The 27,407-nt window shown below is 40.8% G+C and overlaps 1 protein-coding gene across 2 annotated transcripts in view; it reads left to right on the top strand.

Annotated features, from left to right (window-relative positions):
• Positions 1-853: 853 nt before the first annotated feature.
• The window catches only part of si:ch211-180a12.2 (uncharacterized), a 64,802-nt gene continuing 38,248 nt past the window's right edge, over positions 854-27,407 (top strand). For both annotated transcript variants that reach the window (XM_065008054.1, XM_029629763.2), the window contains exons 1-5: positions 854-936; positions 8,546-8,857; positions 9,214-9,516; positions 18,964-19,272; positions 19,756-19,866. In XM_065008054.1, the coding sequence (XP_064864126.1) occupies positions 885-936; positions 8,546-8,857; positions 9,214-9,516; positions 18,964-19,272; positions 19,756-19,866 (1,087 nt within the window). In that variant the 5' untranslated portion in view covers positions 854-884. The remainder of the gene's footprint in view (positions 937-8,545; positions 8,858-9,213; positions 9,517-18,963; positions 19,273-19,755; positions 19,867-27,407) is intronic.

Here is a 27,407-nt window from a genome sequence, read left to right as displayed (position 1 = left end):
ACCCTGAGCCTGCCTGTCGTTCTGTACCTTGTTATACCACCCTGGATTACTGACCACTGCCTGCCCTGACCCTGGGCCTGCCTGCCATTCTGTACCTTTCGGACTCTGCTCTGGACTACTGCCCTCTGCCTGCCCTTGACCTGTCGATTGCCTGCCCTCCTGTTTTTGTAATAAACTTTTGTTACTTCGAAACTCTCTACATCTGGGTCTTCTCCTGAACCTTGACAGTTACAGCTAATAAAGTTAATGAATAATTGGTGAGGGAGGTAGTAAATACTTTATTGTTAAAAATTCAAGCAGTGGGTCTGGCTAATGGTTAACCACAATCAAAATGAAAGATCATTATAGGGGCTGGCCAGATAGCTGGAACAGGGACAGATCAGGAAGGAAAGGTGTGAACTGCTCTCACTGCTCTCTCCCTTTCTCCCCCATCAAATTGGCAATACAGTCCTTTCCCTTCATTCAAATCCAAGGGTAGCCTTCCTTGGGTGTTTGCCTACATAAGCTCAGTGGGGTTACCCACCAGCATTTGGCCATCGCAACGCAGCACCAATGTAAAGTAGCCAAAAACCTTGGCCGTAGGCCCAAATGAATTTTAAGTGACTGCTATCCCATTTGTGTGTCTTTGCACATTACTCTCACTCTTCCTTTGCTTTTTCTCTCCATCTGTCAGTTTGACTGGGGGGTGTGGGGGTGGGGTGGGGGGGTATTTAGCCAACTACAGCACAAGCCCCCTATTTTCTCTCCTGAGGGGCTTCGGGACAAAATGTCTTATCCCCCTGTGTCTCCTCATGGATAAAAGCCCGCCCACTGCCCCCCACCCCCCATATAAGAGCCGGTGAGGGAGAGATGATAAGAAGTTAGTCTTGGGACAAGCTCGGACCATGCAGTGTAAAGTCCTTCTCTGCCTCTACTTTCTGACAATCATAAAGCATGGTGAGTGTTGTGCCATTGCCCTCACACTCATGATAACAAACAAGCCACATTGATTTGCATGTTTGCCCTGGTTTCACATTAAATCCAGGTGACAATCTGCGAGTGTGGCGTTGTATGCGTTCAACTATCTCAGATAGCTGAATGATTGCTGTAATGTCGTTTTCTGATAGTGTCAATAGCAGTAGTAATAGTTAAATGAGGATTGGGTAAGTGTTAGACCATTATTCTGGTAAGCATTGGATTTACATGATGTTAGCATGCAGGTCAAACTTAAGTGTTGGTCATTTTGTTTATGGAGAATTCTAAGGTTTATATGTCAGACATTGGATTGTTTTTTCCGCAACACCTAATTTTGACAGTTGTCGGACTAGGATTCAGTATAGGCCTACAGTACGGTGGTGACTTAATATGCGTAGTTGCACATTATAGGGAATACATAAATTATTGCTTTTACTACTGTATGTGAATATATAATTAATGTTTGTTGCTAACCATTTTCTTTTTCTTTAAATGTGATACATGTCCATGTAAAGAGTTGTTTTAAAACTAATTAAAGGGCACAATCTAACGTTTTTCAGCCAAAAGGCAGTCCTGCCACTTGGTTTGCTACAAAGCTAATGGATGGGGTTGGAGAAATGTAACCACTTTCTGATTAGAGCTATGATGCAAGGACTGACCACTGTCCATGAGATCAACATGTTTAAGCTGGACATTGTCAGTGGCGTGTATTCATGGAAAAAATGTACAAAGAAAAAAATGTAATACATTTTATTTTGTCTCTTTGTGCTCCATCATTTTCCTTCAATTGACAAGAGACTGAATATATCTCACTGAAGAAAACATCAGAGTGAACAAAATAGCGCCTCTCTGTCTCTTTATGTGTAGCCCATCTATCTGATGCTATCTGGTCAAAAAGAGTATGATATTGTTGCTCTCCATAGCATTTGGCCTCCCTTGATAAAACATTTTTTATAACAATAATAGCCCATCAGCGTTGAGCTAAACTAAGTGAGCTCAACTGTAAATGGTTCTGGCTTTGGATTCACACCAATCACATCACACCAAAAGCCAAACGGAATTTAGAGAAAAAATTTGAATTGTTGCATCTTGTTATGTTGTTGTCCTCCAGTGGCTATAGCTAGCTAGCTATCTTAGCTAAAATTGACACTTTCCTAAATTAGCCATGGATGGAGATAGGGATTTGAACTTATGGTTTTACTGAATTCTCCGTACTGGCCAATGAATATATCGGCGATTCTGATCATACCTTAAATACGTACATTGTTCCCCTTGCCTGAGAGGATGGAAGTTCAATATGTAACTAGATGTAGCAGGTTGATGTTAATTAGCTGGTTCATCGTTGCACATGAAAGGAGGTTAGGCAAACATGCATTTTAGCCAGGTAGCCTAGAACAACAAACTAAAATCATGTACAGTATGATAGTTATAGACCGTTTTGGCAACATGAAAGAGAGGAGGATGGCATTTGCACTTTTCTACAAGTAGGGCGAGTCAACATGTTACGGCCCTGGATCGCTATTGATTCACTTTGACTGAATGAGCTGCAGAAGATCCTGAAACAAACTAATTGTGTTTCCATCTATGCTCAAAAGTGCTTAGGGTTAATAACAGACTCTTGAACTTGCCGAGTACAGTGTATTTGTAATGTCTTATCATCTTATCACTTGTCTTCCACTTCTTACCATGGTCATTCATCTGCATAGTTTGCTTGAATGCTTCTTGGGCTGTGTATAAGGCCTCTCACTATTGTTTTTTCGTTGCCAGAATGAGCTGCAAAATATTCTGAAACAAACTTAATTGGATTTCCATCTTGCCTGCGGGCAACCAACATCACACTGTGTTGAATGTACACTGATATTGTTTTGAATTATCAACTGAATAAATTCAATGTACACCCAACTAACAAAACTCAACTAAATGTGCATGTTGAAACTCTTGTACTTGCCTGGTATTAGCTTTTTGCAATGCCTGATCATCTTCCATCATTTTATACTTTGTCACGACTTCCGCCGAGGTCGGCTCCTCTCCTTGTTCGGGCGGCGTTTGGCGGTCGTCGTCACCGGCTTTCTAGCCATCGCCGCTCCGTTTTTCATTTACCCATTTGTTTTGTCTTGTTCCCTGCACACCTGGTTTTCATTCCCAATCACACATCAAGTATTTATTACTCTGTTCCCCCTCATGTCTTTGTGTGAAATTGTTTGTTACGTGTAGCCCGTATTAGTCTGGTTAGCACCGGGTCTGTGTTTGGCCCGTGTGTGTTGGTTATTTTGTACCATTTCGTGTACTTTGGGCGTATATGGCTATTTTCATTTGGATATGAATAAAGTGCGCCTATTATCACCCATGTCTGCTCTCCTGCACCTGACTTACCTTCAACCAGTAGCCCACACCGTGACACACTTCTTACCGTGATCAAACATTTGCATATCTTGTTTGAATTATTGTACTGTTTTATTGCATTGTTGTGTATTAGGCCAATATAAAGGCCAGGACATTACTGTAAATGAGCGCATTATTGCCTATTTTAAATTCATCAGAGAGCGAACAAAGAGACCAAAGATAACCCTGAAGAAGCTACAAAGCTCCACAGCGTGGATTGAAGTGTCTGTCCATAGGACCACTTTAAGCCATACATTCCACAGAGCTCGGCTTTACGGAAGAGTGGCCAGAAAAAACCCATTGCTTAAAGAAAAAAATTTGCAAACACGTTTGGTGTTCACCAAAAGGCATGTGGGAGACTCCCCAAACAACATCTAAAATGTATATTTTTGGCCATCAAGGAAAATGCTATGTCTGGTGCAAACCCAACACCTTTCATCACCCCGAGAACACCATTCCCACAGTGAAGCATGGTGGTGGCAGCATCATGCTGTAGGGAAGTTTTCATCAGCACGAACTGGAAAACTGGTCAGAATTGAAGGAATGATGGATGGTGCTAAATACAGGGAAATTCTTGAGGGAAACCTTTTTCAGTCTTCCAGAGATTTGAGACTGGGAAAGAGATTCACCTTCCAGCAGGACAATGACCCTAAGCGTACTGTTACAGCAACACTCGAGTGATTTAAGGGGAGACATTTACATTTCTTGGAATGGCCTAGTCAAAGCACAGACCTCAATCCAGTTCAGAATCTGTGGTATGATCTAAGGATCGGTGTCCCATCAACAGGACAGTTGTAAATCATGCAGCGCGTTATGTCAAGACCGCAAATTTTAGAGAAATGAAAAATGTCGGTACATATAAGTGTCTTATATCGGCTGAAAGCTTAAATTCTTCTTAATATACCAGCACCGTCCAATTTACAGTAGCTATTACGACAAAATGCCACGCTATTGTTTGAGGAGAGCTCCTAACAACAAAACACTTTTTTCACCACGATAGATTTGATAAGTTCACCTCTGAAGGTGAAATGTGTACTTACATTCTGAAATCTTGCTCTGATTTATCATCCAAAGGGTCCCAGAGATAACATGAAGTGTCGTTTTGTTAGATAAAATCATTTTTCATATCCTAAAAAGGTCCATGTAGCATGCACGATCAATTTTGTATTACCACTCGTTCAATTTGAAAAGAAAGGAATCTGTGAAAATCTCACCCTAAAAGTTGTTTCAACAAGTCAAATCACATTCGTATATATTCCTCAGAGATCCTAGAAGTTAACAAAACTTCACTATATCATTAGGGGTGTAGTATATCCTATAGGACACCATATTTGGTCAGAAAGCGACGCCTTCATGGCACGCCGATGACGCGGGCGGTCATCACTTGAACGACTGTATCTTTGTCAAACAAGCACCATTCGGGGTCAACCAAAGCTAGCTAGATAGCCAGTGAGCTGGGCTATATGGGAGTTTATGACTTTATATGTCATAAAATGTAGCTATTAACCTTGTACGACAGCATGCCTTTTCAATTTGGACAAGAATTATAAGGATATTCAGAGTTATGAAGTTATGAAACTGGTTGTTTTGCAAATGTTGAACTTATAATACTTGTTAATACTTGGAAAGACAAATCAAAGTCCAAGTATATAGATTTGACTATATTCTTGCAGAAAAATGTTATATGAATGCGAATGTCTCCTTCACGATTTTCCCAAATGTACCTGGGAACTTCACACTAAAAGTATTGCAGTTCACTCATACTTCAAGTTATCCATCTGAAACTTTGCACACACACTTCTGTTGGAATTACAACCAGGGTGATGGCTTTAACTGTGACCATTTCAACGATGGTGGTAGAAAAAGATTGGTTGTTTTTTTTCTTCGTATTTTCTTCTACCAGATCTATTGTGTTATATTCTCCTACATTCAATTCACATTTCCACAAACTTAAAAGTGTTTCCTTTCAAATGCTACCAATAATATGTATATCCTTGCTTCAGGACCTGAGCTACAGGCAATTAGATGTGGGTATGTCATTTAGGCGAACATTGAAAAAAAGGGGGCTATCGCTGAGAAGTTTTTAAAGGATTGATGTACACCAGTGGAACCCATCCAACTTGAGGAGCTGGAGAATTTTGCCTTGAAGAATGGGCACAAATCCCAGTGACTAGATGTGCCCAACTCATAGAGACATACCCCAAGAGACTTGCAACTGTAATTGCTGTAAAAGGTGGCTCTACAAAGTATTGACTTTGGGGGGTGAATAATTATGCACAATCAAGTTTTCAGTTTTTTTGTCTTATTTCTTGTTTGTTTCTCAATTAAAAAATATTTTGCATCTTCAAAGTGGTAAGCATGTTGTGTAAATCAAATGATACAAAACCCCCCAAAAATACATTTTCATTCCAGGTTATAAGGCAACAAAATAGGAAAAATGCCAAGGGGTGTGAATACTTTGACATGCCACCGTACTCCAAAAGCACAATATCAACAGTCATATCACAATTTAATCTTGTTTTGCTCTATCCAACTCCCTAAAAACCTTTTCTTAGAGAATAGTATTGTATTAGAATAGTTCAGAATAGTTTTCAGATCTTTCTTTACTTTACATGTAGCAAATATATCTCACATCTTGAGGTTTCACTCATAATTCACATTCAAAACCATGTTTATAGGGATAGTTTATGCATCATGTATTCTGTTTGTTGTCACTCATTACCTATCTTGTCGTCTTAGGGTCCACTAATCAGATCTTTCTCTTTATCAAGATTCCTACTATACATAAGCCTTTAGCAGGCACTTTTATCCAAAGCAATTTACGGTAGTGCACGCATACATTTTCAAATGGGTTGCCCCAGTGGGATTCGAATCCACAACCCTACCAACTAAGCCACACAGCTCTAGTTCTTTTTCTCTCAACCTCTCCTCTCCTTCCGCTCTCCTGGTCACTCCACCCATCATCCATCCATCATTCTGAAAGTTGTGCTAATATTAACACTTCACCTTCTCCTCAAGTATCAAACTTCACGGCTTGCCTTTAATCCTATCTACTAATATTTATAGCGCTTGTTATTTATTAATATAGGGAACCAGCCTTACCAGTGTTCCTGTAGTGGAACATTGTCTCCCAAGCCTTCCTATTGTATTTAGCTATATTTACCCTATATATAGCATTCTGCAAAATTGAGGCTAATTTTACCTTTTGAGAGAGATGCTGGTCAGAGGTGAGAAGAAATCCTGGAAAGAAAGTATGAAATGGAATTTCACCAACCTTCCTCCTTTTTAACTTGATGGTTTAGATTTGTGTGACATTGCATACATGTACTGTAGGCCTACTGTGTGTTCAAAGCCAATAGGAATGCATTCTTTTCACAACAATAATTTGCTGTTCTAACATTTTGTTGTAAGTTGTTGTAAGTTTTTAGCTCTGTGGTTTGTGTTTCTCTTGATTGCTTGACAATGGCTGTTATATGTATTTCTCAAGAAATTCCACTCGTGGAACAAGCAACAGTCAGGAATGTAGTTTGCCATAGGATACATACATCTGATACCATTCTGCAGGTTAACGTTTTTCATCATGAATCTTGTTCTGGAAGCAGCTCTGCAGAGTGGTCAGTAGCTGGCACAGCCACAAAGTCATGAAATATCATTTTAAATCTAACTCTAATTACACTGCTAACCCTAATGCCTAACCCTGAATTTTAAAAAAAAGTATTACAAATATCTGTTGTTCTGCCTCTGAACAAGGCAGTTAGCCCACTGCTCCTAGACTGTCATTGAAAACAAGAATTTGTTCTTAACTGACTTGCCTGGTAAAAAAAAAAAAATCTATGAACATTTGAATGTCTTGAAAAATGATTTGGCCACATGTAGTCTTAAATCTATACCCGGTACAGCTAGAAAAGGACCGACCTTCCCTTGGAGCCTGATTCTTCTTAGGTTCTTGCCTTTTAGGGAAATTTCCCTAGCCACTGTGCTCTGCACTGATTGCTCTTTGGGGTTTTAGGCTGTGCATCTGTAAAACACTTTGTGACAACTGCTGATGTAAAAAGGGCTTTATAAAATACATCTGATTGATTTATTGATTGATTGTGGTCTGCTGGGATAAGTAAATCTGCTCTAAACTCACTGAATTAACTCATGTTTCATCAACTGAGCTTTCAGTGACCAAGATGTATATATAGCTATTGATCTTACAGGTTATGTTGAACTTTACATAACTTCATAATTAAGATGTTGCTGATACTCAGAGATGGTAGTATCTCTATTTCTAGTATTTCTATTATGGTAGCATTTCTATGTATTTGACATATGTCTTTCAATTACTTTTTAGTATTTGGTCATTTGTATTTGAAATGTCTTAAAAAAACATGTCATTGTAGTTACTTACTGTAGTTGTAAGATACTTCAGGGAATGGTATTTTGCATTTTCAAATGACTAAAAATATTTTTCTACCATTGTTTATAGCACTTCAAAATGTTGTGGCCCCTGTCATGCCAAATTTGCTGCATTGGTATCAGAAGTCTGATGGCACTATCGTGTGAGGCCATGAGAGGTGTTGATGGATGAGTGGAGGTCCTTGAAATAAAGTTGTATGCACAGGGATGCACTTCCAGAGTGAGGATAATGGGATGAATTAACACGCCATGAACTGTGCCAATTAACTGGACTTTTGGTACTGCTCATAGCGTGTTAGCCAAGGGTGGGGAAGTTTATTTATAACTAATTTAAAGCTGAAATCCGTCAAGTGGGAAACACCGCCACTGTTCGACCCAGCACCTTTGTTATTGTTTTCGTTTTATTGATGAAACAGAGGAGAGGAGTGTCCAGCAGCATGGTAAAAATAATTGTAGTGCATATTCTGGTGTTCTATCGCGTGTGCAATGATGTCCGAGGGGGTAAAAACAGTGTTTGTTGTTTGAAGTAACTTGTTTTTTTTGTTGTAATAACCCAAAAGGGCATTTTTTCCCCCTTTACAGATTAGAAAATACAAAATACATTTATTTTAATTGCAGAATTTTTTCGGCACCAGTATTTTGTATTTTACTTTGGTACGTTAGTCTGAAGCGTGTTTTGTAACTAGATACATTTTGATGTAACTTCCTCCATCTCTGATGATACTTTTGATTGTCAATAAGGACAAAACCTTTATGAACATGTATATAGACCACTGATATTTTCAATTTTTTTCACTCTTTCTTTCAGTCTCCCCAACTGAAGTTTGGGTCCGGCCACATACGTCTGCCCTTCTCCCCTGTTCTATCTCAGTCCCTCCTGTAGGCGACTCTCTCCTGGGGATCAGTTGGACCTTCAACGGATCTCATATAGCCTCCTTCGGGACGACAGACGACAACCATGTCGACAAAGGCTTCAGTTGGGACACCAGTTTATTTGTCAATGGGACCTTCTCTCTGACTGTGCTTAATGCCACTCTTGACCAACAGGGCGTGTATGAGTGTCAAATCAGATACAACGTCTCCGAGCTACACTCCAGCAATGTTACATTGGACATCAAAGGTAAGTCTTTCATAGTCCTTTCAGTTTTAAATTAGGTCTAAGGCCCTGCTCAAATACCTCTCTTCCACACTTCCGTGATGTATTGAATGATCTAACATGTTTGGATAGGTAAAAACATGAGGTCCTCTTCACAGCTTTCACCAATCCAATAACATTCACTAAAGGGAGAAAGGAAAGGATGCCATGAAGTAGTTTCTAATTTGTAGTTGTTCCCTCATGTGACATTCATGTATCCAGTTCTCTCAGACAAGTAAGGGCAACAGGAAGTTAAGTAAAAAAACATTGGACACAACTGGTCATGTGAATCTGAACGCTTCACCATTGAAACAAATAAATTAATCTCTCTCATTTCTTAGTTCCACCCACTCTCTCCATTCCCTCCACGATGGTGGTACTGGATGTGAAGAGTGAGCTTCACTGTATTGCAGAGGGTTTTAGCCCTCCACTCATCTACTTCTCCTGGACCAGAGCTGGGGAGGTGGTCCAGCTAGAGCAAGCGGTCACAGCAGTCGACCGCACCCCAGAAGGGACCTACTGGGCGGTCAACATCTTGAAATTTATCCCTTTGGTGGACGACCAGAATGTGATCTATGGCTGTGTGGTCACTCACGCTGCCCTGGACAAACTGCTGAGCTTAGAGTTTCAACTCAGCTTCGTCTGTAAGTGTCAACTTTTCAATTAATTACTATCATTTGATTAATACACTACATGGTTATCAACATGATACATGTCAAGAGACCATTTTCAGATTTTTTTATGTGGTATAGAAGTTCATTGAAAAATAAATGATGTTTTTGTATGCTATTTTAATACATGAGAATTAACCAATGATATCAGGCCACACCCTGTAAGGGATTTCCTCCTCTTCTTCCGAAGAGGAGAGGCGAAAAGGATCAGAGGACCAATATGCGGCAGTGGTAAGTGTCCATGGTTCTTTTAATGCGAAAATGGACACATGAACAACTGAATACAAAAACAATAAACGTGGAATGAACACAGACACGGAAACAATCACCCACAAACACACAGTGAAACCCAGGCTACCTAAGTATGATTCTCAATCAGAGACAACTAATGACACCTGCCTCTGATTGAGAACCATACGAGGCCGAAACATAGAAATACCCAAATCATAGAAAAACAAACAGACTGCCCACCCCAACTCACGCCCTGACCATACTAAATAATGACAAAACAAAGGAAATAAAGGTCAGAACGTGACACAGCCGGCCATGAACACAGACACCTGTGTGTGTCTTTTGACACTATATAAATGAGTTATCCCGCAGTGTTTGTCATTATACCCTGATGAAGACAACTTGTCTGTCGAAAAGTTGGACATAAATATTTTTGCATCTGAGCTCCTAGAGTGTGGGGCTCTCCTTTATTTTTTAAGTGTTCTACTCCACTAGCCAGCACCTCGCTTGAGGTGTTCATTGAACATTAACAATTTGTCATTTAGAATTCTCACTATCCATTTCCATCCGCAGTTTGTGAGTAAAGTCATACCATATATAAAAAATGTATGACAGCTATGATGGGAACAGAACATTTCTGTGCAATTTTATAAATGCCGACAGATCATTTGTTCGTTCGACATGGTGGGATCTTTTTGTGCCAGTAAAGTTAATCATGCGAGAAATTTGTGGAAATGCCTTTATGCGCAAATGATGATATAACCATATTGAAGTAAGTCACGAGATGATATGGTTTGTGGTCCTCCCACTACAATTTCGGAAACAATGCAATTTAAATTAGGCTACAGATTAAATAAGTGATGAATTTCACAGGGTGGTGAAAGTGCATGGTATGAGCTTGATGCTGCTTTCTGATAAATATCGAGGGTCTTATTCTGCTGACACGATCAATACTTGACTGCAGTTTTGACAAATAAAAACACCATTCCCACTTATTCATAATCCCATTATGTAGACTAGCCTAACCACACAGCCTACAAGCACTGTATCTGAGAGCTGTTGCCTAGAGCGCAAGTGCCAAGACCAGAGTAGGGCCATTTGATATAGGGCCATTTGATATTTGGGGGGGCAGGGTAGCCTAGTGGGTTAGAGCGTTGGACTAGTAACCGGAAGGTTGCAAGTTCAAACCCCCGAGCCGACAAGGTTCAAATCTGTCGTTCTGCCCCTGAACAGGCAGTTAACCCACTGTTCCTAGGCCATCATTGAAAATAAGAATTTGTTCTTAACTGACTTGCCTAGTTAAATAAAGGTAAAATAAATCAAATAAAAATATTTAACGCAACAGTTTGACAAAACTAATCGGTAGAGTTGAAAAGGCACTGGAAACACAATGAACATTGGATTTTAGTCAGTACATGAAAACTTGAAGTGAATTGTGTGCACTATCACCACACTAATTTTTATCTGCAACAAGTCAGTTTGATGGAAACACCACTGGTGGGAAAATGTACATATTTTCTTTATGCGTATTTGAATAGTCGCATAAAAATTTTGCTAGGGAGAAGATGAACCAGGTGAACAGCAAGGCCCACCTAGCTTACCTGGAATTGAGGCGTTTGGCGGTGTGAAGATATGTCAGATTCCTGTGGGCAGTCCACACAATGAACAGATCAAATCAAATCACATTTATTTATATAGCCCTTCGTACATCAGCTGATATCTCAAAGTGCTGTACAGAAACCCAGCCTAAAACCCCAAACAGCAAGCAATGCAGGTTTAGAAGCACGGATGTTCCGCCCCCTCCAACCAGTGCCTCCATGCCAACGCCATCTTCATAGTGAGAAGCTCACGATTCCCCACATCTTGAGAATGCAACTTGAGATCCAGGCCAGAACGCTGGGACAGGACAGCCGTCACCCGAAACAATCGGTCTCAACCATGGACTGGCAGGTCAGGATGAACCAAGATGGGAGCTGTGGTGAAGCGGTGTTTGAGATCCCGGAATGCACGGTCAGCAGCTGGGGACCAAGTGAACGGAACCTTGGGAGAGGTGAGTGCAGACAGGCGGGAAGCCAGGGTGCTGTACTCCGGATAAAAGATGGCGAATCCCAGGAAACATTGCAGTTGCACCCTGGATGTTAGGCTGGGGCCAATCCACCACCGATCCAGGAACCATCTGTACACTCCATGCAACGATGATGTAACCCAGAAAGGGGATGGTGGAGCACTAGAATTCGCACTTCCCTGCTTTCTCCAGGAGGTGTTGGAGAACCTGTCGGAAGTGGAGCACGTGTTCTTTGGCGAAGCGGGAGAACACGAGGATGTCATCAAGGTAGACAAAGACTAACCGGTTCAACATGTCCCAGATAGCATCATTAACCAGAGCCTGGAACAGAGCAGAGGCGTTGGTAAGGCCAAATGGTATGACCAGATACTTGTAATGACAGCGTTGAAGGCAGTTTTCCACTCGTCCCCTTCCCGTAGCCGCACCAGGTGGTAGGCATTCCGTAGGTCCAGCTTGGAGAACACGGGAGCGACTCGAAGTCCGAGGAGATAAGGGTTAGGGGGTAGCGGTTCTTCACCGTTTTGTTGAGACCTTGGTAGTTGATGCATGGGCACAGGGTTTTGTCCTTCTCCACAAAGAAGAACACTGCGTTGGCAGGGGAAGGCAGAAGGACGGAGGAACACTGCAGCTAGGGAGTCCTCAATGTAGATTGCCATAACCTTGGTCTCCGGACCTGACAGAGTACAGTAGTCCCTGGGGCGGAGTGGTGCCTGGGAGAAGGTCTATCCCGCAGTCATAGGGTCAGTGCGGCATAAGCGAAGTAGCCTGGGCCTTACTGAAGACCTCCCGGCGACTTCCGAGTGGCAACTTCCGAGCCCCCAGGAAGACGTCCTGGGGCAGGTTGTGCTGACTTCAGGCAATGGGCCCCAGCCCATGATGGCACCAGAAGACCAGTCAATGTGGGGATTGTGTCGCTGGAGCCAAGAGAATCCCAATACCACTGGAACCTGAGGAAATTTAATAAGCAGGAATTGGATCGTCTCGCTGTGGTTCCCTGACAGACGTGGGTTGATGGGAGTGGTATTGTGGGTGACCCGGCCTACAGAGCGGCCGTCCAGTGCTCTAACGTCCATGGGAATGGAGAGGGGCTGTAGGGATGTCCAGCTCAGAACCAAGGTAGCGTTCATAAATCTCTCAGCCACAGAGTTAATGAGTACCTTGAGAGATTGACTGATTCCCTCATAGCAAAATTGCATGAAAAGGGGTGCGAATAAGGGGAGAGGAAAAGTTCTCCATATGGCCCACCAGATTTCTGGGTTCCAGGCACACAATTGCAAATGTGCAGAAATCCACCGCATAGTCTGCCACATTGCGGGAGTCTTTCCGAAGCTGATGTAACTTCCGGGCAGCCTCTCTCCTGGACAATGGAGCATCAAAAACTTTCACCTCTGCCACGAACTCCTCCAGACTGAAGCATACGGCCGACTGTTGTACTGCTGTAGCACAGGCGTGAGCCCTCCTGGACATCAGTGTAATGAGCTATGCTATCTTAGAGCGGCCCAAGGTGAAGGAGGAGGGCTGCAGCACAATGATGAGGGAACACTGAGCGAGAAACGCCCGGCAGTCCCGACTCTCCATCGAATCATTCTGGGGAGAGGTAAGAGGGGTTCTTTGGAAACCGGGGTGACCGGGGAGGCAGTGCTGCTTACAGCCGGGTTATTGAGAGGCTGGGAGGTTACCGTCGTGGTAGGTTGCCTAACAGACAACACGCAGAATTGCTTCAGCAATGTGTTCAATGCTTGGTCATGGCGTTCGGCCAAGGTCTGGAAGCCTTCCATAAGACCCCGAAGCACCTCCTCGTACCTTCCAGATGCAGACAGCTTCTATCTCAAGGCCATCAGACTGTTAAACAGCCACCACTAACACTGAGTGGCTGCTGCCAACACACTGTCATTGACACTGACCCAACTCCAGCCACTTTAATAATGGGAATTGATGGGAAATTATGTAAATATATCACTAGCCACTTTAAACAATGCTACCTTATATAATGTTACTTACCCTACATTATTCATCTCATATGCATATGTATATACTGTACTCTAGATCATCGACTGCATTCTTATGTCACTAGCCACTTTAACTATGCCACTTTGTTTACTTTGTCTACATACTCATCTCATATGTATATACTGTACTCGATACCATCTACTGTATGCTGCTCTGTACCATCACTCATTCATATATCCTTATGTACATATTCCTTATCCCCTTACACTGTGTATAAGACAGTAGTTTTGGAATTGTTAGTTAGATTACTTGTTGGTTATCACTGCATTGTCGGAACTAGAAGCACAAGCATTTCGCTACACTCGCATTAACATCTGCTAACCATGTGTATGTGACAAATAAAATTGGATTTGATTTGATTTTGATTTGTTGGAGTAACAAAAGTGTATTACTAGGTCAAGGGCAGGCAGAGGTCGGTAATCCAGATAGGGTGCAAAAGGTCCAGAACTGCAGGCACTCTCATAGTCAGAGCAGGCAGGGGTCAATAACCAAGTGTGGTGTGGCAAAGTACAGAACTGCAGGCAGACTCAGGGTAGGCAGACTGGTCAAAACTGGGATAAACTAGAAAACAGGCACTAGAACATACAGGCGCAAGGGGAATACTACTAGTAGGTTTCCCGAAACAAAACGAACTGGCAACAAACAAACAGAGAACACAGGTATAAATACACTGGGGATAATGGGGAAGATTGGCGACATCTGGAAGGGGGTGGAGACAAGCACAAAGACAGGTGAAACAGATCAGGGTGTGACACCATCATATCAATGTAAACTTGGAGTCATGCAACTTGTCGAGAAAGCATGCAGTTTATTAAAATCCACTAATTCCTTTAATTTGCCATGTTAAATAACACTAATAGGTGAGAACAATATATTTTGTGAACAAATGTTTAATTTTGGCGTTATAATGAGGTTGGTAGCAACATGGAAAATCGTTGTGGAAATCTGTTGCAGGTCAAGTCGACTATAAAATCCACAATGCAATACTCTCTCTATGGTCTGGCTGGCAAGCTAGGTAGCAACAGTGGTCGAAAAAGTACTCAATTGTCATACTTGAGTAAAAGTAAAGATACCTTAATAGAAAATGACTCAAGTAAAAGTCACCCAGTAATATATTACTTGAGTAAAAGTCTAAAATTATTTGGTTTTAAATATACTTAAGTATCAAAAGTAAAAGTATAAACCATTTCAAAATCCTTATATTAAGCGAACCAGACAGCATGATTATTTCTTTATTGACGATGGCCAGGGGCACACTCCAACACTCAGACACAATTTACAAATGAAGCATTTGTGTTTAGTTTGTCCTCCAGATCAGAGGCAGTAGCGTAACTAGTTAGCTGTAAAATCGCCTAAACAAACTGCATTATCAGATTTTGGAGTCTACAATCTCACCATGTCCAACCTGCAGATTGATATGCCTCACAGACAGGAGTCTGACATTCGCAATGACAGATACACATTTGAGGAGATGGGAAATGTTGCCCATGCTACGTCAATGGGCCGTGTATTGCATTCTGGGAGATTCTGTGACAAGGAGCACTCTCCTTCATGGTATGAATTTGAGTTTATTTCGTGCTAGTTTAAAAACCCAAAATTTGCACGAAGTACATTCTATACATTTCCACTGACTTTGAGAAGGTACTGCGCGATGATTAGCTTAAAAACCGTGTGAAGGGGCATGACAACGTGAACGCGATTGGTCAGCAGTATGTTGGGTGTGGTGTTTTACATTAATTGATTTGATTCCTATCTCGTTTCTATAATACCTCTGTCAACGGCACCATGCAATGCACCCTGGACTAAAGAGGCAGACAAATGTCAAAAATGTGCTACTTACCCTTACCCTTACCCTCTGTTAATTTACACATTTTTCAAGGTAAGAATATCGCAGAAGTATGATCAATGGCTCATTCGAGAGAAGATACCCTCCCGAGTTATGACATCGACCAGTATTGAAATCTGACATGTATGATAGACGTTTTCATAATCTAAAAATCATATTCCTATTAACTTCCAGTGTAGTGAAAAATCATATTCCTATTAACTTCCAGTGTAGTGAGACTATCACGGTGCTACCTCATACACAATGTATATAGATTCTTTTTTTTCTACTATGTTATTGACTTGTTTATTGTTTACTCCATGTGTAACTCTGTGTTGTTGTCTGTTCACACTGCTATGCTTTATCTTGGCCAGGTCGCAGTTGCAAATGAGAACTTGTTCTCAACAAGCCTACCTGGTTAAATAAAGGTGAAATGAAAAAAATTAAATTAAAAATACCGGCCAGATTGCTGCCTGTTTGAACGCCAATAACTCATGAAACGACGCAGGGAGTGTGCAAAACTGTCATCAAAAGGCAAAGGGTGGCTATTTGAAGAATCTCCAATATGAAATATATTTTGATTTGTTTAACACTTCTTATGGTTACTACATGATTCCACATGTGTTATTTCATAGTTTTGATGTCTTCACTATTCTACAATGTAGAAAATAGTATAAATAAAGAAAAACCCTTGAATGAGTAGGTGTTCTTAAGCTTTAGTAGTGTAGATGGATAATTTCAAATATGTTATTGGACCATAAACAGATATGGCTCATTAACCTATACGGTCCAAATAATGATGATCCACGCTTTGAAAATATAATAATTTTTCAACCTTACAAGCAATACAATACATTATTATTTTTATGGTGGAAGTTTATAATACGGTTTTAAATACCTCTATGGACCGTAAAGGAAATCACAATACAAACTATCACCCTCATGCACTTAAGGAAATCAGGAATCTCATAGATATGTTGGAACTAGTGGATATATGGAGGCTTAAATTTCCTGATGTCACGTCTACTCCCGCTCGACGTCGCCGGTTTACTAATCACTGGCTCTGACAACCATTACACACACCTGGCACCATCGTTATGCGCACCTGTGACTCATTATCAGACTCACCTGGACTCCATCACTTCACTGATTACCTCACCTATATCTGTATCTATATCTATACACTTTGGTTCATTCCGCAGACAGTATTAGTTATGTTTCATGTCCAGACGCTGCTCTTGTTTTGTCTCGTTCCATGTCACCCCCTTGCTTCTTGATTCCCAGCATCTCCGTTACACCTGACCTAGGGAGATATACATGGCGGAGGCTCAATCAAGTTAGTCACCTTGACTACCTTCTATTGTCATTCTCTCTCGCACCAAAAGTTTAAAAAGTGTTGATTGGGGACAGAAGGAGGTCAGACCATCAAATAATTGGCATATATATTACTCTGACAGAATTTCCACGTGCGAGAGGATATTGGAAATTTTATCAAAGCCTATTGGATGATAACTTGTTTTTAACTAGGGCAGAAGAATTTATAACGGACTTTTTCCAACATAATATATGTACACAGATCCCCTTAATGTATGGGACACTTTTAAATGTGCCTTTGGAGGCCATGCAATTCAGTACTCATCTCAAAAGAAAAAGTAATTTAGGTCAAGATTTAGGTCAAGAGTCCATATTAACAAAGGAGAGGGAAGAACAAACAGTACAGATAGCAATCAAACCTGTACCATAGAGGCTCAGAATAAGTTAGAGGAAAAGCAAAAAGAAATGGAAGAACTTATTCAAGAAGGATCAAGTGTAATATATTATAAAAAATCAAGCAAACTGGATGGAATATGGGGGAAAATGCACCAAATAATTGTTCTATCATGCTTCCAAAAATAATTTTCTGAAAGTTGTTACAAATGACGGAGTCACCCATGATTCACCAAACAATATTTTGAAAGAGGAAGTAAAGTACTTTAAGCATATGTTTACATTTGTCATGCAAAGGTCTGCCCGTTTCAAGGTAATTGACCGTTAATTAACATGAACACATTTAGCCTCCACGCATAGAAACCGCTGATTGGCGCCTTTGGGATATTTACATGAAAATATTTGAATAAATCTATTTGATAATATACACCATCACAATAAATCCATTATTTCTTTTAGGCAGCTCTAAAGAAACATTATGACATGAACCGAAGCTAATTGTATGGATTTCCTTTCTATTAATAATGTAAAATTGACAGCTCTACAGAAAGACTGATGTGAAGGCCAAATTACAGAGGAAGAACTTCTTGACGCAATTAATGCCTTTAAATCCGGGAAAACTAGGGCTGGAAGGCATACCAGTGGAAGTATACCAAACCTTTTGATATACTCAGAGGGCCGTTATTAGCATGTTTTAACCGCTCCTATAAAAAATGGTACATTATTAGACACATACCAAGAAGGTCTGATTTCATTATTACTGAAACACGATCCAAGTGGTAAATATAAAGATCCAGTCCATTAAAAAAATCGTAGGCCTCTTCAGCGTTGTGGTGCAAAAATGATAGGAAAATGCATAGAATTAAAAAGCTATTGTCTGATGTTATACATTGTAGACAATATAAGACAAGTACTGGAAACAATAGTACACTCTGAAAAATATGGGAAACCAGGCCAGGTATTCATAGCTGACTTTAAAAAGGCTTTTGATAAAGTATGACTGGAGTGTATATATATATATATAAATGCTTGGAATATTTCAATTTTGGAGAATCTCTTATAAAATGGGTTACACCTTAGGTGTAAAACAGTAAATAATGGCTACTAGAAATGAAGACTATTACAAGATCATCAGTTTCTTGGCAATTTCTCACCACGAATAGTCTTCATTTCTCAGAACAAGAATAGACTGACCAGTTTCAGAAGAAAGTTATTTGTTTTTGAGCCTGTAATCAAACCCATAAATGCTGATGCTCCACATACTCAACTAGTCTAAAGAAGGCCAGTTGTATTGCTTCTTTAATCAGGACAACCGTTTTCAGCTGTGCTAACATAATTGCAAAAGGGTTTTCACAGCGTGCCATTGGAACACAGGAGTGATGGTTGCTAATAATGGGCCTCTGTACGCCTATGTAGATATTCCATTAAAAAATCTTCCGTTTCCAGCTTCAATAGTCATTTACAACATTAACAATGTCTACACTGTATTTCTGATTAATTTGATGTCATTTTAAAAACAAGGACATTTCTAAGTGACCGCAAACTTTTGAACGGTAGTGTATAATTACTCTTTCCTCCCCAGACCTCCCGACTGTCACCCTCTCCGCAATGCCCTTGCCCTCCCGCGACTCCCCACTCACCCTCTCCTGCGACATCGAGGGCTTCTATCCGGAGGACGTCTCCGTTTCCTGGCTACAGAATGGCACGGAGCTCCCCGCACCTCTGCTGAGCGAGTCGGGCCTGGACGGCACCTTCAAAACCAGGCGCTACTACACCCTGAGCCCTGAGCAGAGGGAGCTAGCCGGGGAGGTGGAGTGTGTCGTCCATCTGCCCAGCGTCACTGAACCTGTGGTCACCTCCGCAGCCCTGGCCGACATCGACCCCATATTAGGTAAGAAAGAGAGGGGGTAGGAGATAGGGAGAAAGAGAGAGAAGAGGGGAAGAGGACAGAGAGAATATTCACAAATTCAAGAAATCCCAACATTGAGTTTGATCAAATTCTTAGCTGGGTTTCCACCATAACCCGCTCTTAGAAACAGCAGAGGGTGGTAAGAGGTTAGAGAGATGGACCAGTAACCAAAAGGACTACTTGATGAAAAAGCGTGGACTGAACTGGCCACAGGAGGGCTTCTGGTGTAAATCATTACTACCAATGCTGTTGTTCCCTTGAGCTAGGCACTTAACCCCAAAACTAGCTCTCCATCCAGGGGCGCTGCAACACCGCTGACCCTGTGCCTCTCAACGTGTGTGTGTCTGAGGTTGGGGAAAAGAGAACAAATGTATGTCCTTACCAAATGGACAATAAAGTGTATATTCTATTCAGCCTGGCCTCAAACATATTCTACCCTCCTCCCTTGTGTATCTCCTCTCCCAGAGACACAAACTGCGCTGACCAAGTCTGCCAAGGCATCTGTGGCTCTGATGTGCATCTCTCTGGTGCTGGTCTTTCTGCTCTGCTTTGGCTTCTCCTGGAGAAGGCGAGATGGTGAGTAAAACAGAATGTTATTTCACTTTATTAATAATGTACATCATATTTAAATATTCCTATATTTCCATATGTATATCTGAATATAAATACAGTATATAATGAATGATGTGTTCATGCACTGTGTACTGTAATACCTGCTAATGCCATCTCAATGAAAGTAGTATACACAGTATATAGATTGGTTGGTGCAACATATACCACCGTTCAAAAGTTTGTTGTCAGTTAGAAATTCTTGTTTTTTAAAGAAATGCCAAAAGAATTGTCCATTAAAATAACATCAAATTGATCAGAAATAATATGTTATTGCTGTAAATGACTATTGAAGCTGGAAATGGAATATCTACATAGGCGTACAGAGGCCCATTATCAGCAACCATTACTCCTGTGTTGTAATGGCACGTTGGGTTAGCTAATCTAAGTTTATAATTTTAAAAGGCTAATTGATCATTAGAAAACCCTTTTGCAATTATGTTAGCACAGCTGAAAACTGTTGTCCTGATTAAAGAAGCAATAAAACTGGCCTTCTTAAAACTTGAAGAGTATCTGGAGCATTATGGTTCAATTCTTGGACCAACTCTCTTCTCTGTGTACATCAATAATGGCACTCTTGCTGCTGGTGAGTCTCTGATCCACCTCTAAACTCTCCTTCCAGACTCACATCAAACATCTCCAAACCAAAGTTAAATCTAGAATTGGCTTCCTATTTCGCAACAAAGCATCCTTCACTCATACTGCCAAACATACCCTTGTAAAACTGACCATCCTACAGATCCTCGACGTCGGCGATGTCATTTACAAAATAGCCTCCAATACCCTACTCAATAAATTGGATGCAGTCTATCACAGTGCCATCCATTCTGTCACCAAAGCCCCATATACTACCCACCACTGCGACCTGTACGCTCTCATCTCACGATACATGGCCCCATTCATTCTTTCCTTTACACGGATCAGTCGTCCTGGTCCCTTTGCAAAAAAACAGACCCAAAGCATGATGTTTCCACCCCCATGCTTCACAGTAGGTATAGTGTTTTTTGGATGCAACTCAGCATTCTTTGTCCTCCAAACACGACGAGTTGCGTTTTTACCAAAAAGTTCTATTTTGGTTTCATCTGACCATATGACATTCTCCCAATCTTCTTCTGGATCATCCAAATGCTCTCTAGCAAACTTCAGACGGGCCTGGACATGTACTGGCTTAAGCAGGGGGACACGTCTGGCACTGCAGGATTTGAGTCCCTGGCGGCTTAGTATGTTACTGATGGTAGGCTTTGTTACTTTGGTCCCAGATCTATACAGGTCATTCACTAGGTCCCCCCGTGTGGTTCTGGGATTTTCGCTCACCGTTCTTGTGATCATTTGACCCCACGGGGTGAGATCTTGCGTGGAGCCCCAGATTGAGGGAGATTATCAGTGGTCTTGTATGTCTTCCATTTCCTAATAATTGCTCCCACAGTTGATTTCTTCAAACCAAGCTGCTTACCTATTGCAGATTCAGTCTTCCCAGCCTGGTGCAGGTCTACAATTTTGTTTCTGGTGTCCTTTGACAGCTCTTTGGTCTAGGCCATAGTGGAGTTTGGAGGGTGACTGTTTGAGGTTGTGGACAGGTGTCTTTTATACTGATAACAAGTTCAAACAGGTGCCATTAATACAGGTAACGAGTGGAGGACAGGGTAGCCTCTTAAAGAAGAAGTTACAGGTCGGTGAGAGCCAGAAATCTTGCTTGTTTGTAGGTGACCAAATACTTATTTTCCACCATAATTTGCAAATAAATTCATAAAAATCCTACAATGTGATTTTCCGGACTTTTTTTTCTTCATTTTGTCTGTCATAGTTGAAGTGTACCTATGTTGAAAATTACAGGACTCTCTCATCTTTTTAAGTGGGAGAACTTGCACAATTGGTGGCTGACTAAATACTTTTTTGCCCCACTGTACTTGTCCTCTTACTCAGTTGTGCACCGGGGCCTCCCACTCCTTTTTCTATTCTGGTTAGAGCCAGTTTTCGCTGTTCTGTGAAGGGAGTAGTACACATCGTTGTACGAGATCATAAGTTTCTTGGCAATTTCTCGCATGGAATATCCTTCATTTCTCAGAACAATAGACCGACAAGTTTCAGAAGGAAGTTATTTTTTTCTGGTCATTTTGAGCCTGTAATCGAACTCACAAATGCTGATGCTCTAGATACTCAACTAGCCCTTCTGCTGTATTCCAGTCGACTTGGACCAATTTACAAGTTTAATCTCTGAAAAATGTAGTTCATTTAATCTGATTGTCATAAGGTTCCATGACTTTGTCCACACAGGGCATCTTAACACACAAAATACATTTTGATTATTTTCATTACATTTTGTGTGTTTTATTTAACTTTTGTACACCTCTGGTGGTCCCGGTCAAAAATGACCGGTCATTAGAAATGAATGGGTGAGACTCCAATTTGGGTATAAAATTGAGTTCAGGCACATGCCCATTCATCAGATGGACACACTTCCTCTCCCAGACCCCCACATGCATATGTGTTTGAGCGCACACACACACACACACACCTCACTCCCCTTCTTGTGGTTGCCAATATACAGTTGAAGTTGGAAGTTTACATACTCTTCGGTTGGAGTCATTAAAACTCATTTTTCAACTGTTCCACAAATTTCTTGTTAACAAACTATAGTTTTGGCAAGTCGGTTAGGACATCTACTTTGTGCATGACACAAGTCATTTTTCCACAAATAATGTTTACAGACATTATTTCACTTATAATTCACTGTATCACAATTCCAGTGGGTCAGAAGTTTAGATACACTAAGTTGACTGTGACTTTTAAACAGCTTGGAAAATTCCAGATAACGATGTCATGGATTTAGAAGCTTCTGATAGGCTAATTGACATCCTTTGAGTCAATTGGAGGTGTACGTGTGGATGTATTTCAAGGCCTACCTTCAAACTCGGTGCCTCTTTGCTATACATCATGGGAAAATCAACAGAAATCAGCAAAGACTTCATTTTTTTTTTTTACATGTCTGGTTTATCCTTGGGATCAATTCCCAAACGCCTGAAGGTACCACGTTCATCTGTACAAACAATAGTAAGCAAGTATAAACACCATGGGACCACGTGGCCGCCATACCGCTCAAGAAGGAGATGAGTTCTGTCTCCTAGAGATGAACGTACTTTGGTACGAAAAGTGCAAATCAATCCCAGAACAACAGCAAATTACCTTGGGAAGGTGCTGGAGGAAACAGGTACAAAAGTATCTGTATCCACAGTAAAACGAGTCCTATATCGACATAACCTGAAAGGCCACTCAGGAAGAAGCCACTGCTTCAAAACCACCATAAAAAAGCCAGACTGCGGCTTGCAACTGATCATGGGGTCAAAGATTGTACTTTTTGGAGAAATGTCCTCTGGTCTGATGAAACAAAAATAGAACTGTTTGGCCATAATGACCATTGTTATGTTTGGAGGAAAAAGAGGGAAGGCTTGCAAGCAGAAGATCACTTCCCAACCGTGAAGCACAGGAGTGGCCGCATCATGTTGTTGGGGTGTTTTGCTGCAGGAGGGACTGGTGCACTTCGCAAAATAGATGGCTTCATGAGGAAGGACCATTATGTGGATGGGAAAATTATGTGGATATATTGAAGCAACATCTCAAGAAAAGTCAGGAAGTTAAAGCTTGGTCGCAAATGGATCTTCCAAATGGACAATGACCCCAAGCATACTTCCAAAGTTGTGGCAAAATGGCTTAAGGACAACCAAGTCAAGGTATTGGAATGGCCATCACAAAGCCCTGACCTCAATCCTATAAAAAAGTTGTGGGTAGAACTGAAAAAGGGTGTGCGAGCAAAGAGGCTTACAAACCTGACTCAGTTACACCAGCTCTGTCAGGAGGAATGGGCCAAAATTCACCCAGCTTATTGTGGGAAGGTTGTGGAAGGCTCCCTGAAACGTTTGCGCCAAGTTAAACAATTTAACGGCAATGCTACCAAATACTAAATGAGTGTATGTAATCTTCTGACCCACTGGGAATGTGATGAAAGAAATAAAAGCTGAAATAAATAATTCTCTCTACTATTATTCTGACATTTCACATTATTAAAATAAAGTGGTGATCCTACCTGACCAATGACAGGGAATTTTTACTAGGATTAAATGTCAGGAATTGGGAAACTGAGTTTAAATCTATTTGGCTTAGGTATATGTAAACTTCTGACTTCAACTGTAATCTTTCCCCCATTAGAACCACACCTGTTGGCATTCTCACAAACAATCACAACATTGTTTCAGTAATATATAGAACTTTTCTCGCAGCTCTGGTATATAAAGCTTTTTTGAGGCCTTGCAAACAATTAATTCTGTGGCAGCACAATGACCAAATGATATACTGTATGTGAGGCTCTTGATCATATCTTTGATCACGACACTGGTGAGGAGGAGAGAGGCCAGGAAACTGACAGTGAAGATGCATTAGAGGAGGAAGTGTCAGTAGTTGATGACAACAAAGAATATGATCCAGATCAAGAGACATCCGATGTGGAACAATTTAGTGATGAGAGGAGAGGTCGGCTGTCGGCTGTCGGCTGAAATGTTATCTGGATGACCCCAGAACCAACAAGATACGCCATATCTCGGGTTGATTACATAAAATCCTGCCACTATTTAAAAAATTTTGACACAAAGAAGTCTGTGATAAATAGCACAATATGTTTAATCTGAGTATTTGTTATAGTCAAAATAATCCATACATTATGCAACTCAAAAACGAGTTGTATGAGCTCAGGTCAATGAGGCCTACAGGCCATAAATAGCAAATTGAAGTTCAAAACTTCTGTCATTTGAGATGGACTGGTGCTACATATAGAGCCGGTTTCCCGGAAACAGATTAAGACTAGTCCTGGACTAAAAAGCATGTTGAATGGAAATTATTGGCACCCCTGTTTTCAATACCTCACCTTGCGAGGTTAACTGCATTGAGCCTTTCTCTAAAATGTTTTATGAGATTGGAGAACACTTGGGAGGGGTCTTAGACCATTCCTCCATTCAGAATATTTCCAGATCCTTGATATATGTTTTCTGTACTTATGGGCTGCCCTCTCCAATTCAAACCACAATGGGCTTTAAGTCCAGAGGCAGAGATGGCCATTGACATTTTTTTATTTTGTGGTCAATTAAGGCATTTCTTTGTGGATTTGGATGTGTGCTTGGGGTTATTGTCTTGCTTAAAGATATACTTGCGGCCAAGTTTCAGCCTCCTGCCAGAGGCAACCAGATATTTAGCTAACATGTCCTGGTGCTGGGTAGTTCATAATGCTGTTGACCATAATGCATTGCTTGCTGTTTGGGGTTTTTAGGCTGGGTTTCTGTACAGCACTTTGAGATATCAGCTGATGTACGAAGGGCTATATAAATACATTTTATTTTATTTTATTTGATTTGACCTTGAAGGATAAGTTTTACAATGAAATCTCTATTTTGGATGTAAATGGCATGTTGTAGAAAGGTTCAGACACATTGTTTTGGTGACTTCACTTAATTTTGAGAAGCTTACCCCAAACTGCAAATCAACTCCTCATCCTAATTGTGTAGTATGGGTGCCCTTAAAAACATGAACAAATACGTCCTTTTAGAAAAAGCAAAGCTCTCATTATACTTTATCCGCAATGTCATATTCTCTTTTGTGCAACTAGAGCCATTTCCTCAATACAGCTGTTCCATTCTCCGTGTAGCCTGCTACTACAGGTAACTGCCAAAATAAAGGAAACACCAACATAAAGTGTCTTAATAGGGCGTTAACCCAAAATGAGCTGCCAGAACAGCATCAATGCGCCTTGGCATAGATTCTAGACGTGTTTGGAACTTAATGTGTGGAAGCGCCCCATGCTTTCAATATGCTTTTCCTTTATTTTGGCAGTTACCTGTAGAATAAGGGAGAGCTATTCCTCAAGTCGCAACAAAATGGAATATAACGCTACGGATAAAGTTCGAAATTACACAATAAAAATGTAAAAATTACGATTTTATTTGATCTTTAATAAACAGTACAATACATACACATACAAATGACAACATCAACTACATCAAACCTGCTCAGACCCACTAACACACAGCCCATCTCCAGCGCCCGCATCATTTTCCGCCACATGGCCTGAAACTGCACCATTTTTTGTTTCTCTAAGTAGCCTACACACTTTCAATATTTAAATAATAAATAATTGTATTTTTCCATTGTGTTAATGATGGCAGATTTATTGATTTCCAAGTCTTTAGTATACGCTTTTTTAAAGCATGGCTCATTGGGTTCGAGGCTCAGCGTCGCTTTAATTAAAGATTGGTTCGCTATTGTGTATAACTGACCGCTCACTCTATCCTGTTGCAATGACCATATTAACGCAGTAAAATTGTAAGAGTCATGACCGCCGTAAAATTGTACATGACGGTTGAGTTAAAGTAATCTCCTCTTATGCACTCTGAACATGTTTTAGCAGTACTCAACTCGTTAATGATTATCAGGTCACTAATAGACTGGTACTCTGGGCTCTATTGTGCCTCTAAGCACTCTGATATCTATGCAAATTAAATCGAAATCACGTCAAACACTTATCATCAAAACACTATGTGCTTTTAAAACTGACCTCACTGTGATTGATACATTTGAAGTAAGAAGTTCAACAACAGGTTGAAACGGAGTGGAAAAAGTAGGCTTTGAAACAACCCATATGCATTTTAGAACGTAGGCATACACAGGCCTATAATTATTGTGCATTTGTATTTGATTTTGAATAGCCTAGTAATGGGGCATTTTTCTAAATATTTTCATGATTAATAGGATGACACAGTTAACTTTAGCAACAGAATATCTCACCACTGTGCATTTCCATCCCCTCCCCTCTCTCCTTCATTTCTTTCTCCAGCGAGAGACAGTTAACAGTTTAATTAAATATGTTTCATTGTTACTATCGATGTTCCCAAACAGATTTCACTTGGATTCCCTAATTAAGCAATGGGTAGCTGCAGGAATAGGTTTGAGAGACCATGGAATAGCCTAAAGAGTTTGGGCAAAATATGACCTGTCGCTTAGCGAAATAACCAGAGTAGCCTACCTGACATGAGTGAAAAGCATGGGCGGGAAAGTGGCCTCCATTCTGTATTCAAGTGCATATGGTTGACATACCTTTTTTCTCTTGCCTCTGTTCCAGCCCATTTAATAATGGGCTATTCTAAATTGAAACTAATTTGACATATTAGTAAAGACGAGATGAAATTGAGGATAGTCTGGGTGAACATATGATCTCTTGAAGAGAGAACAGCTGTGCAGCCTAAGGCAAGGAACAGAGCACAAGCTTTTTTTGCGACTTCTCAAATCATCAATAGCCTATAGTCGCATCATGCAGCCCATATACTGTATCTTTTGATTTCTAAGGCATTCTATGGTTTAAATCCTTCACAACTAAAGTAGCCAAATAACTCAATCTAACATCTAGAACCTGTTTCAAATTATCACTTTTACGCTCAACATAGGCACTTCATATGTGCACTCTCGCTCTG

This window comes from Oncorhynchus nerka, linkage group LG23 (genome assembly GCF_034236695.1).
Source record: "Oncorhynchus nerka isolate Pitt River linkage group LG23, Oner_Uvic_2.0, whole genome shotgun sequence".
Lineage (NCBI taxonomy): Eukaryota > Metazoa > Chordata > Actinopteri > Salmoniformes > Salmonidae > Oncorhynchus > Oncorhynchus nerka.
This window is presented reverse-complemented; position numbering and strand designations above follow the sequence as displayed.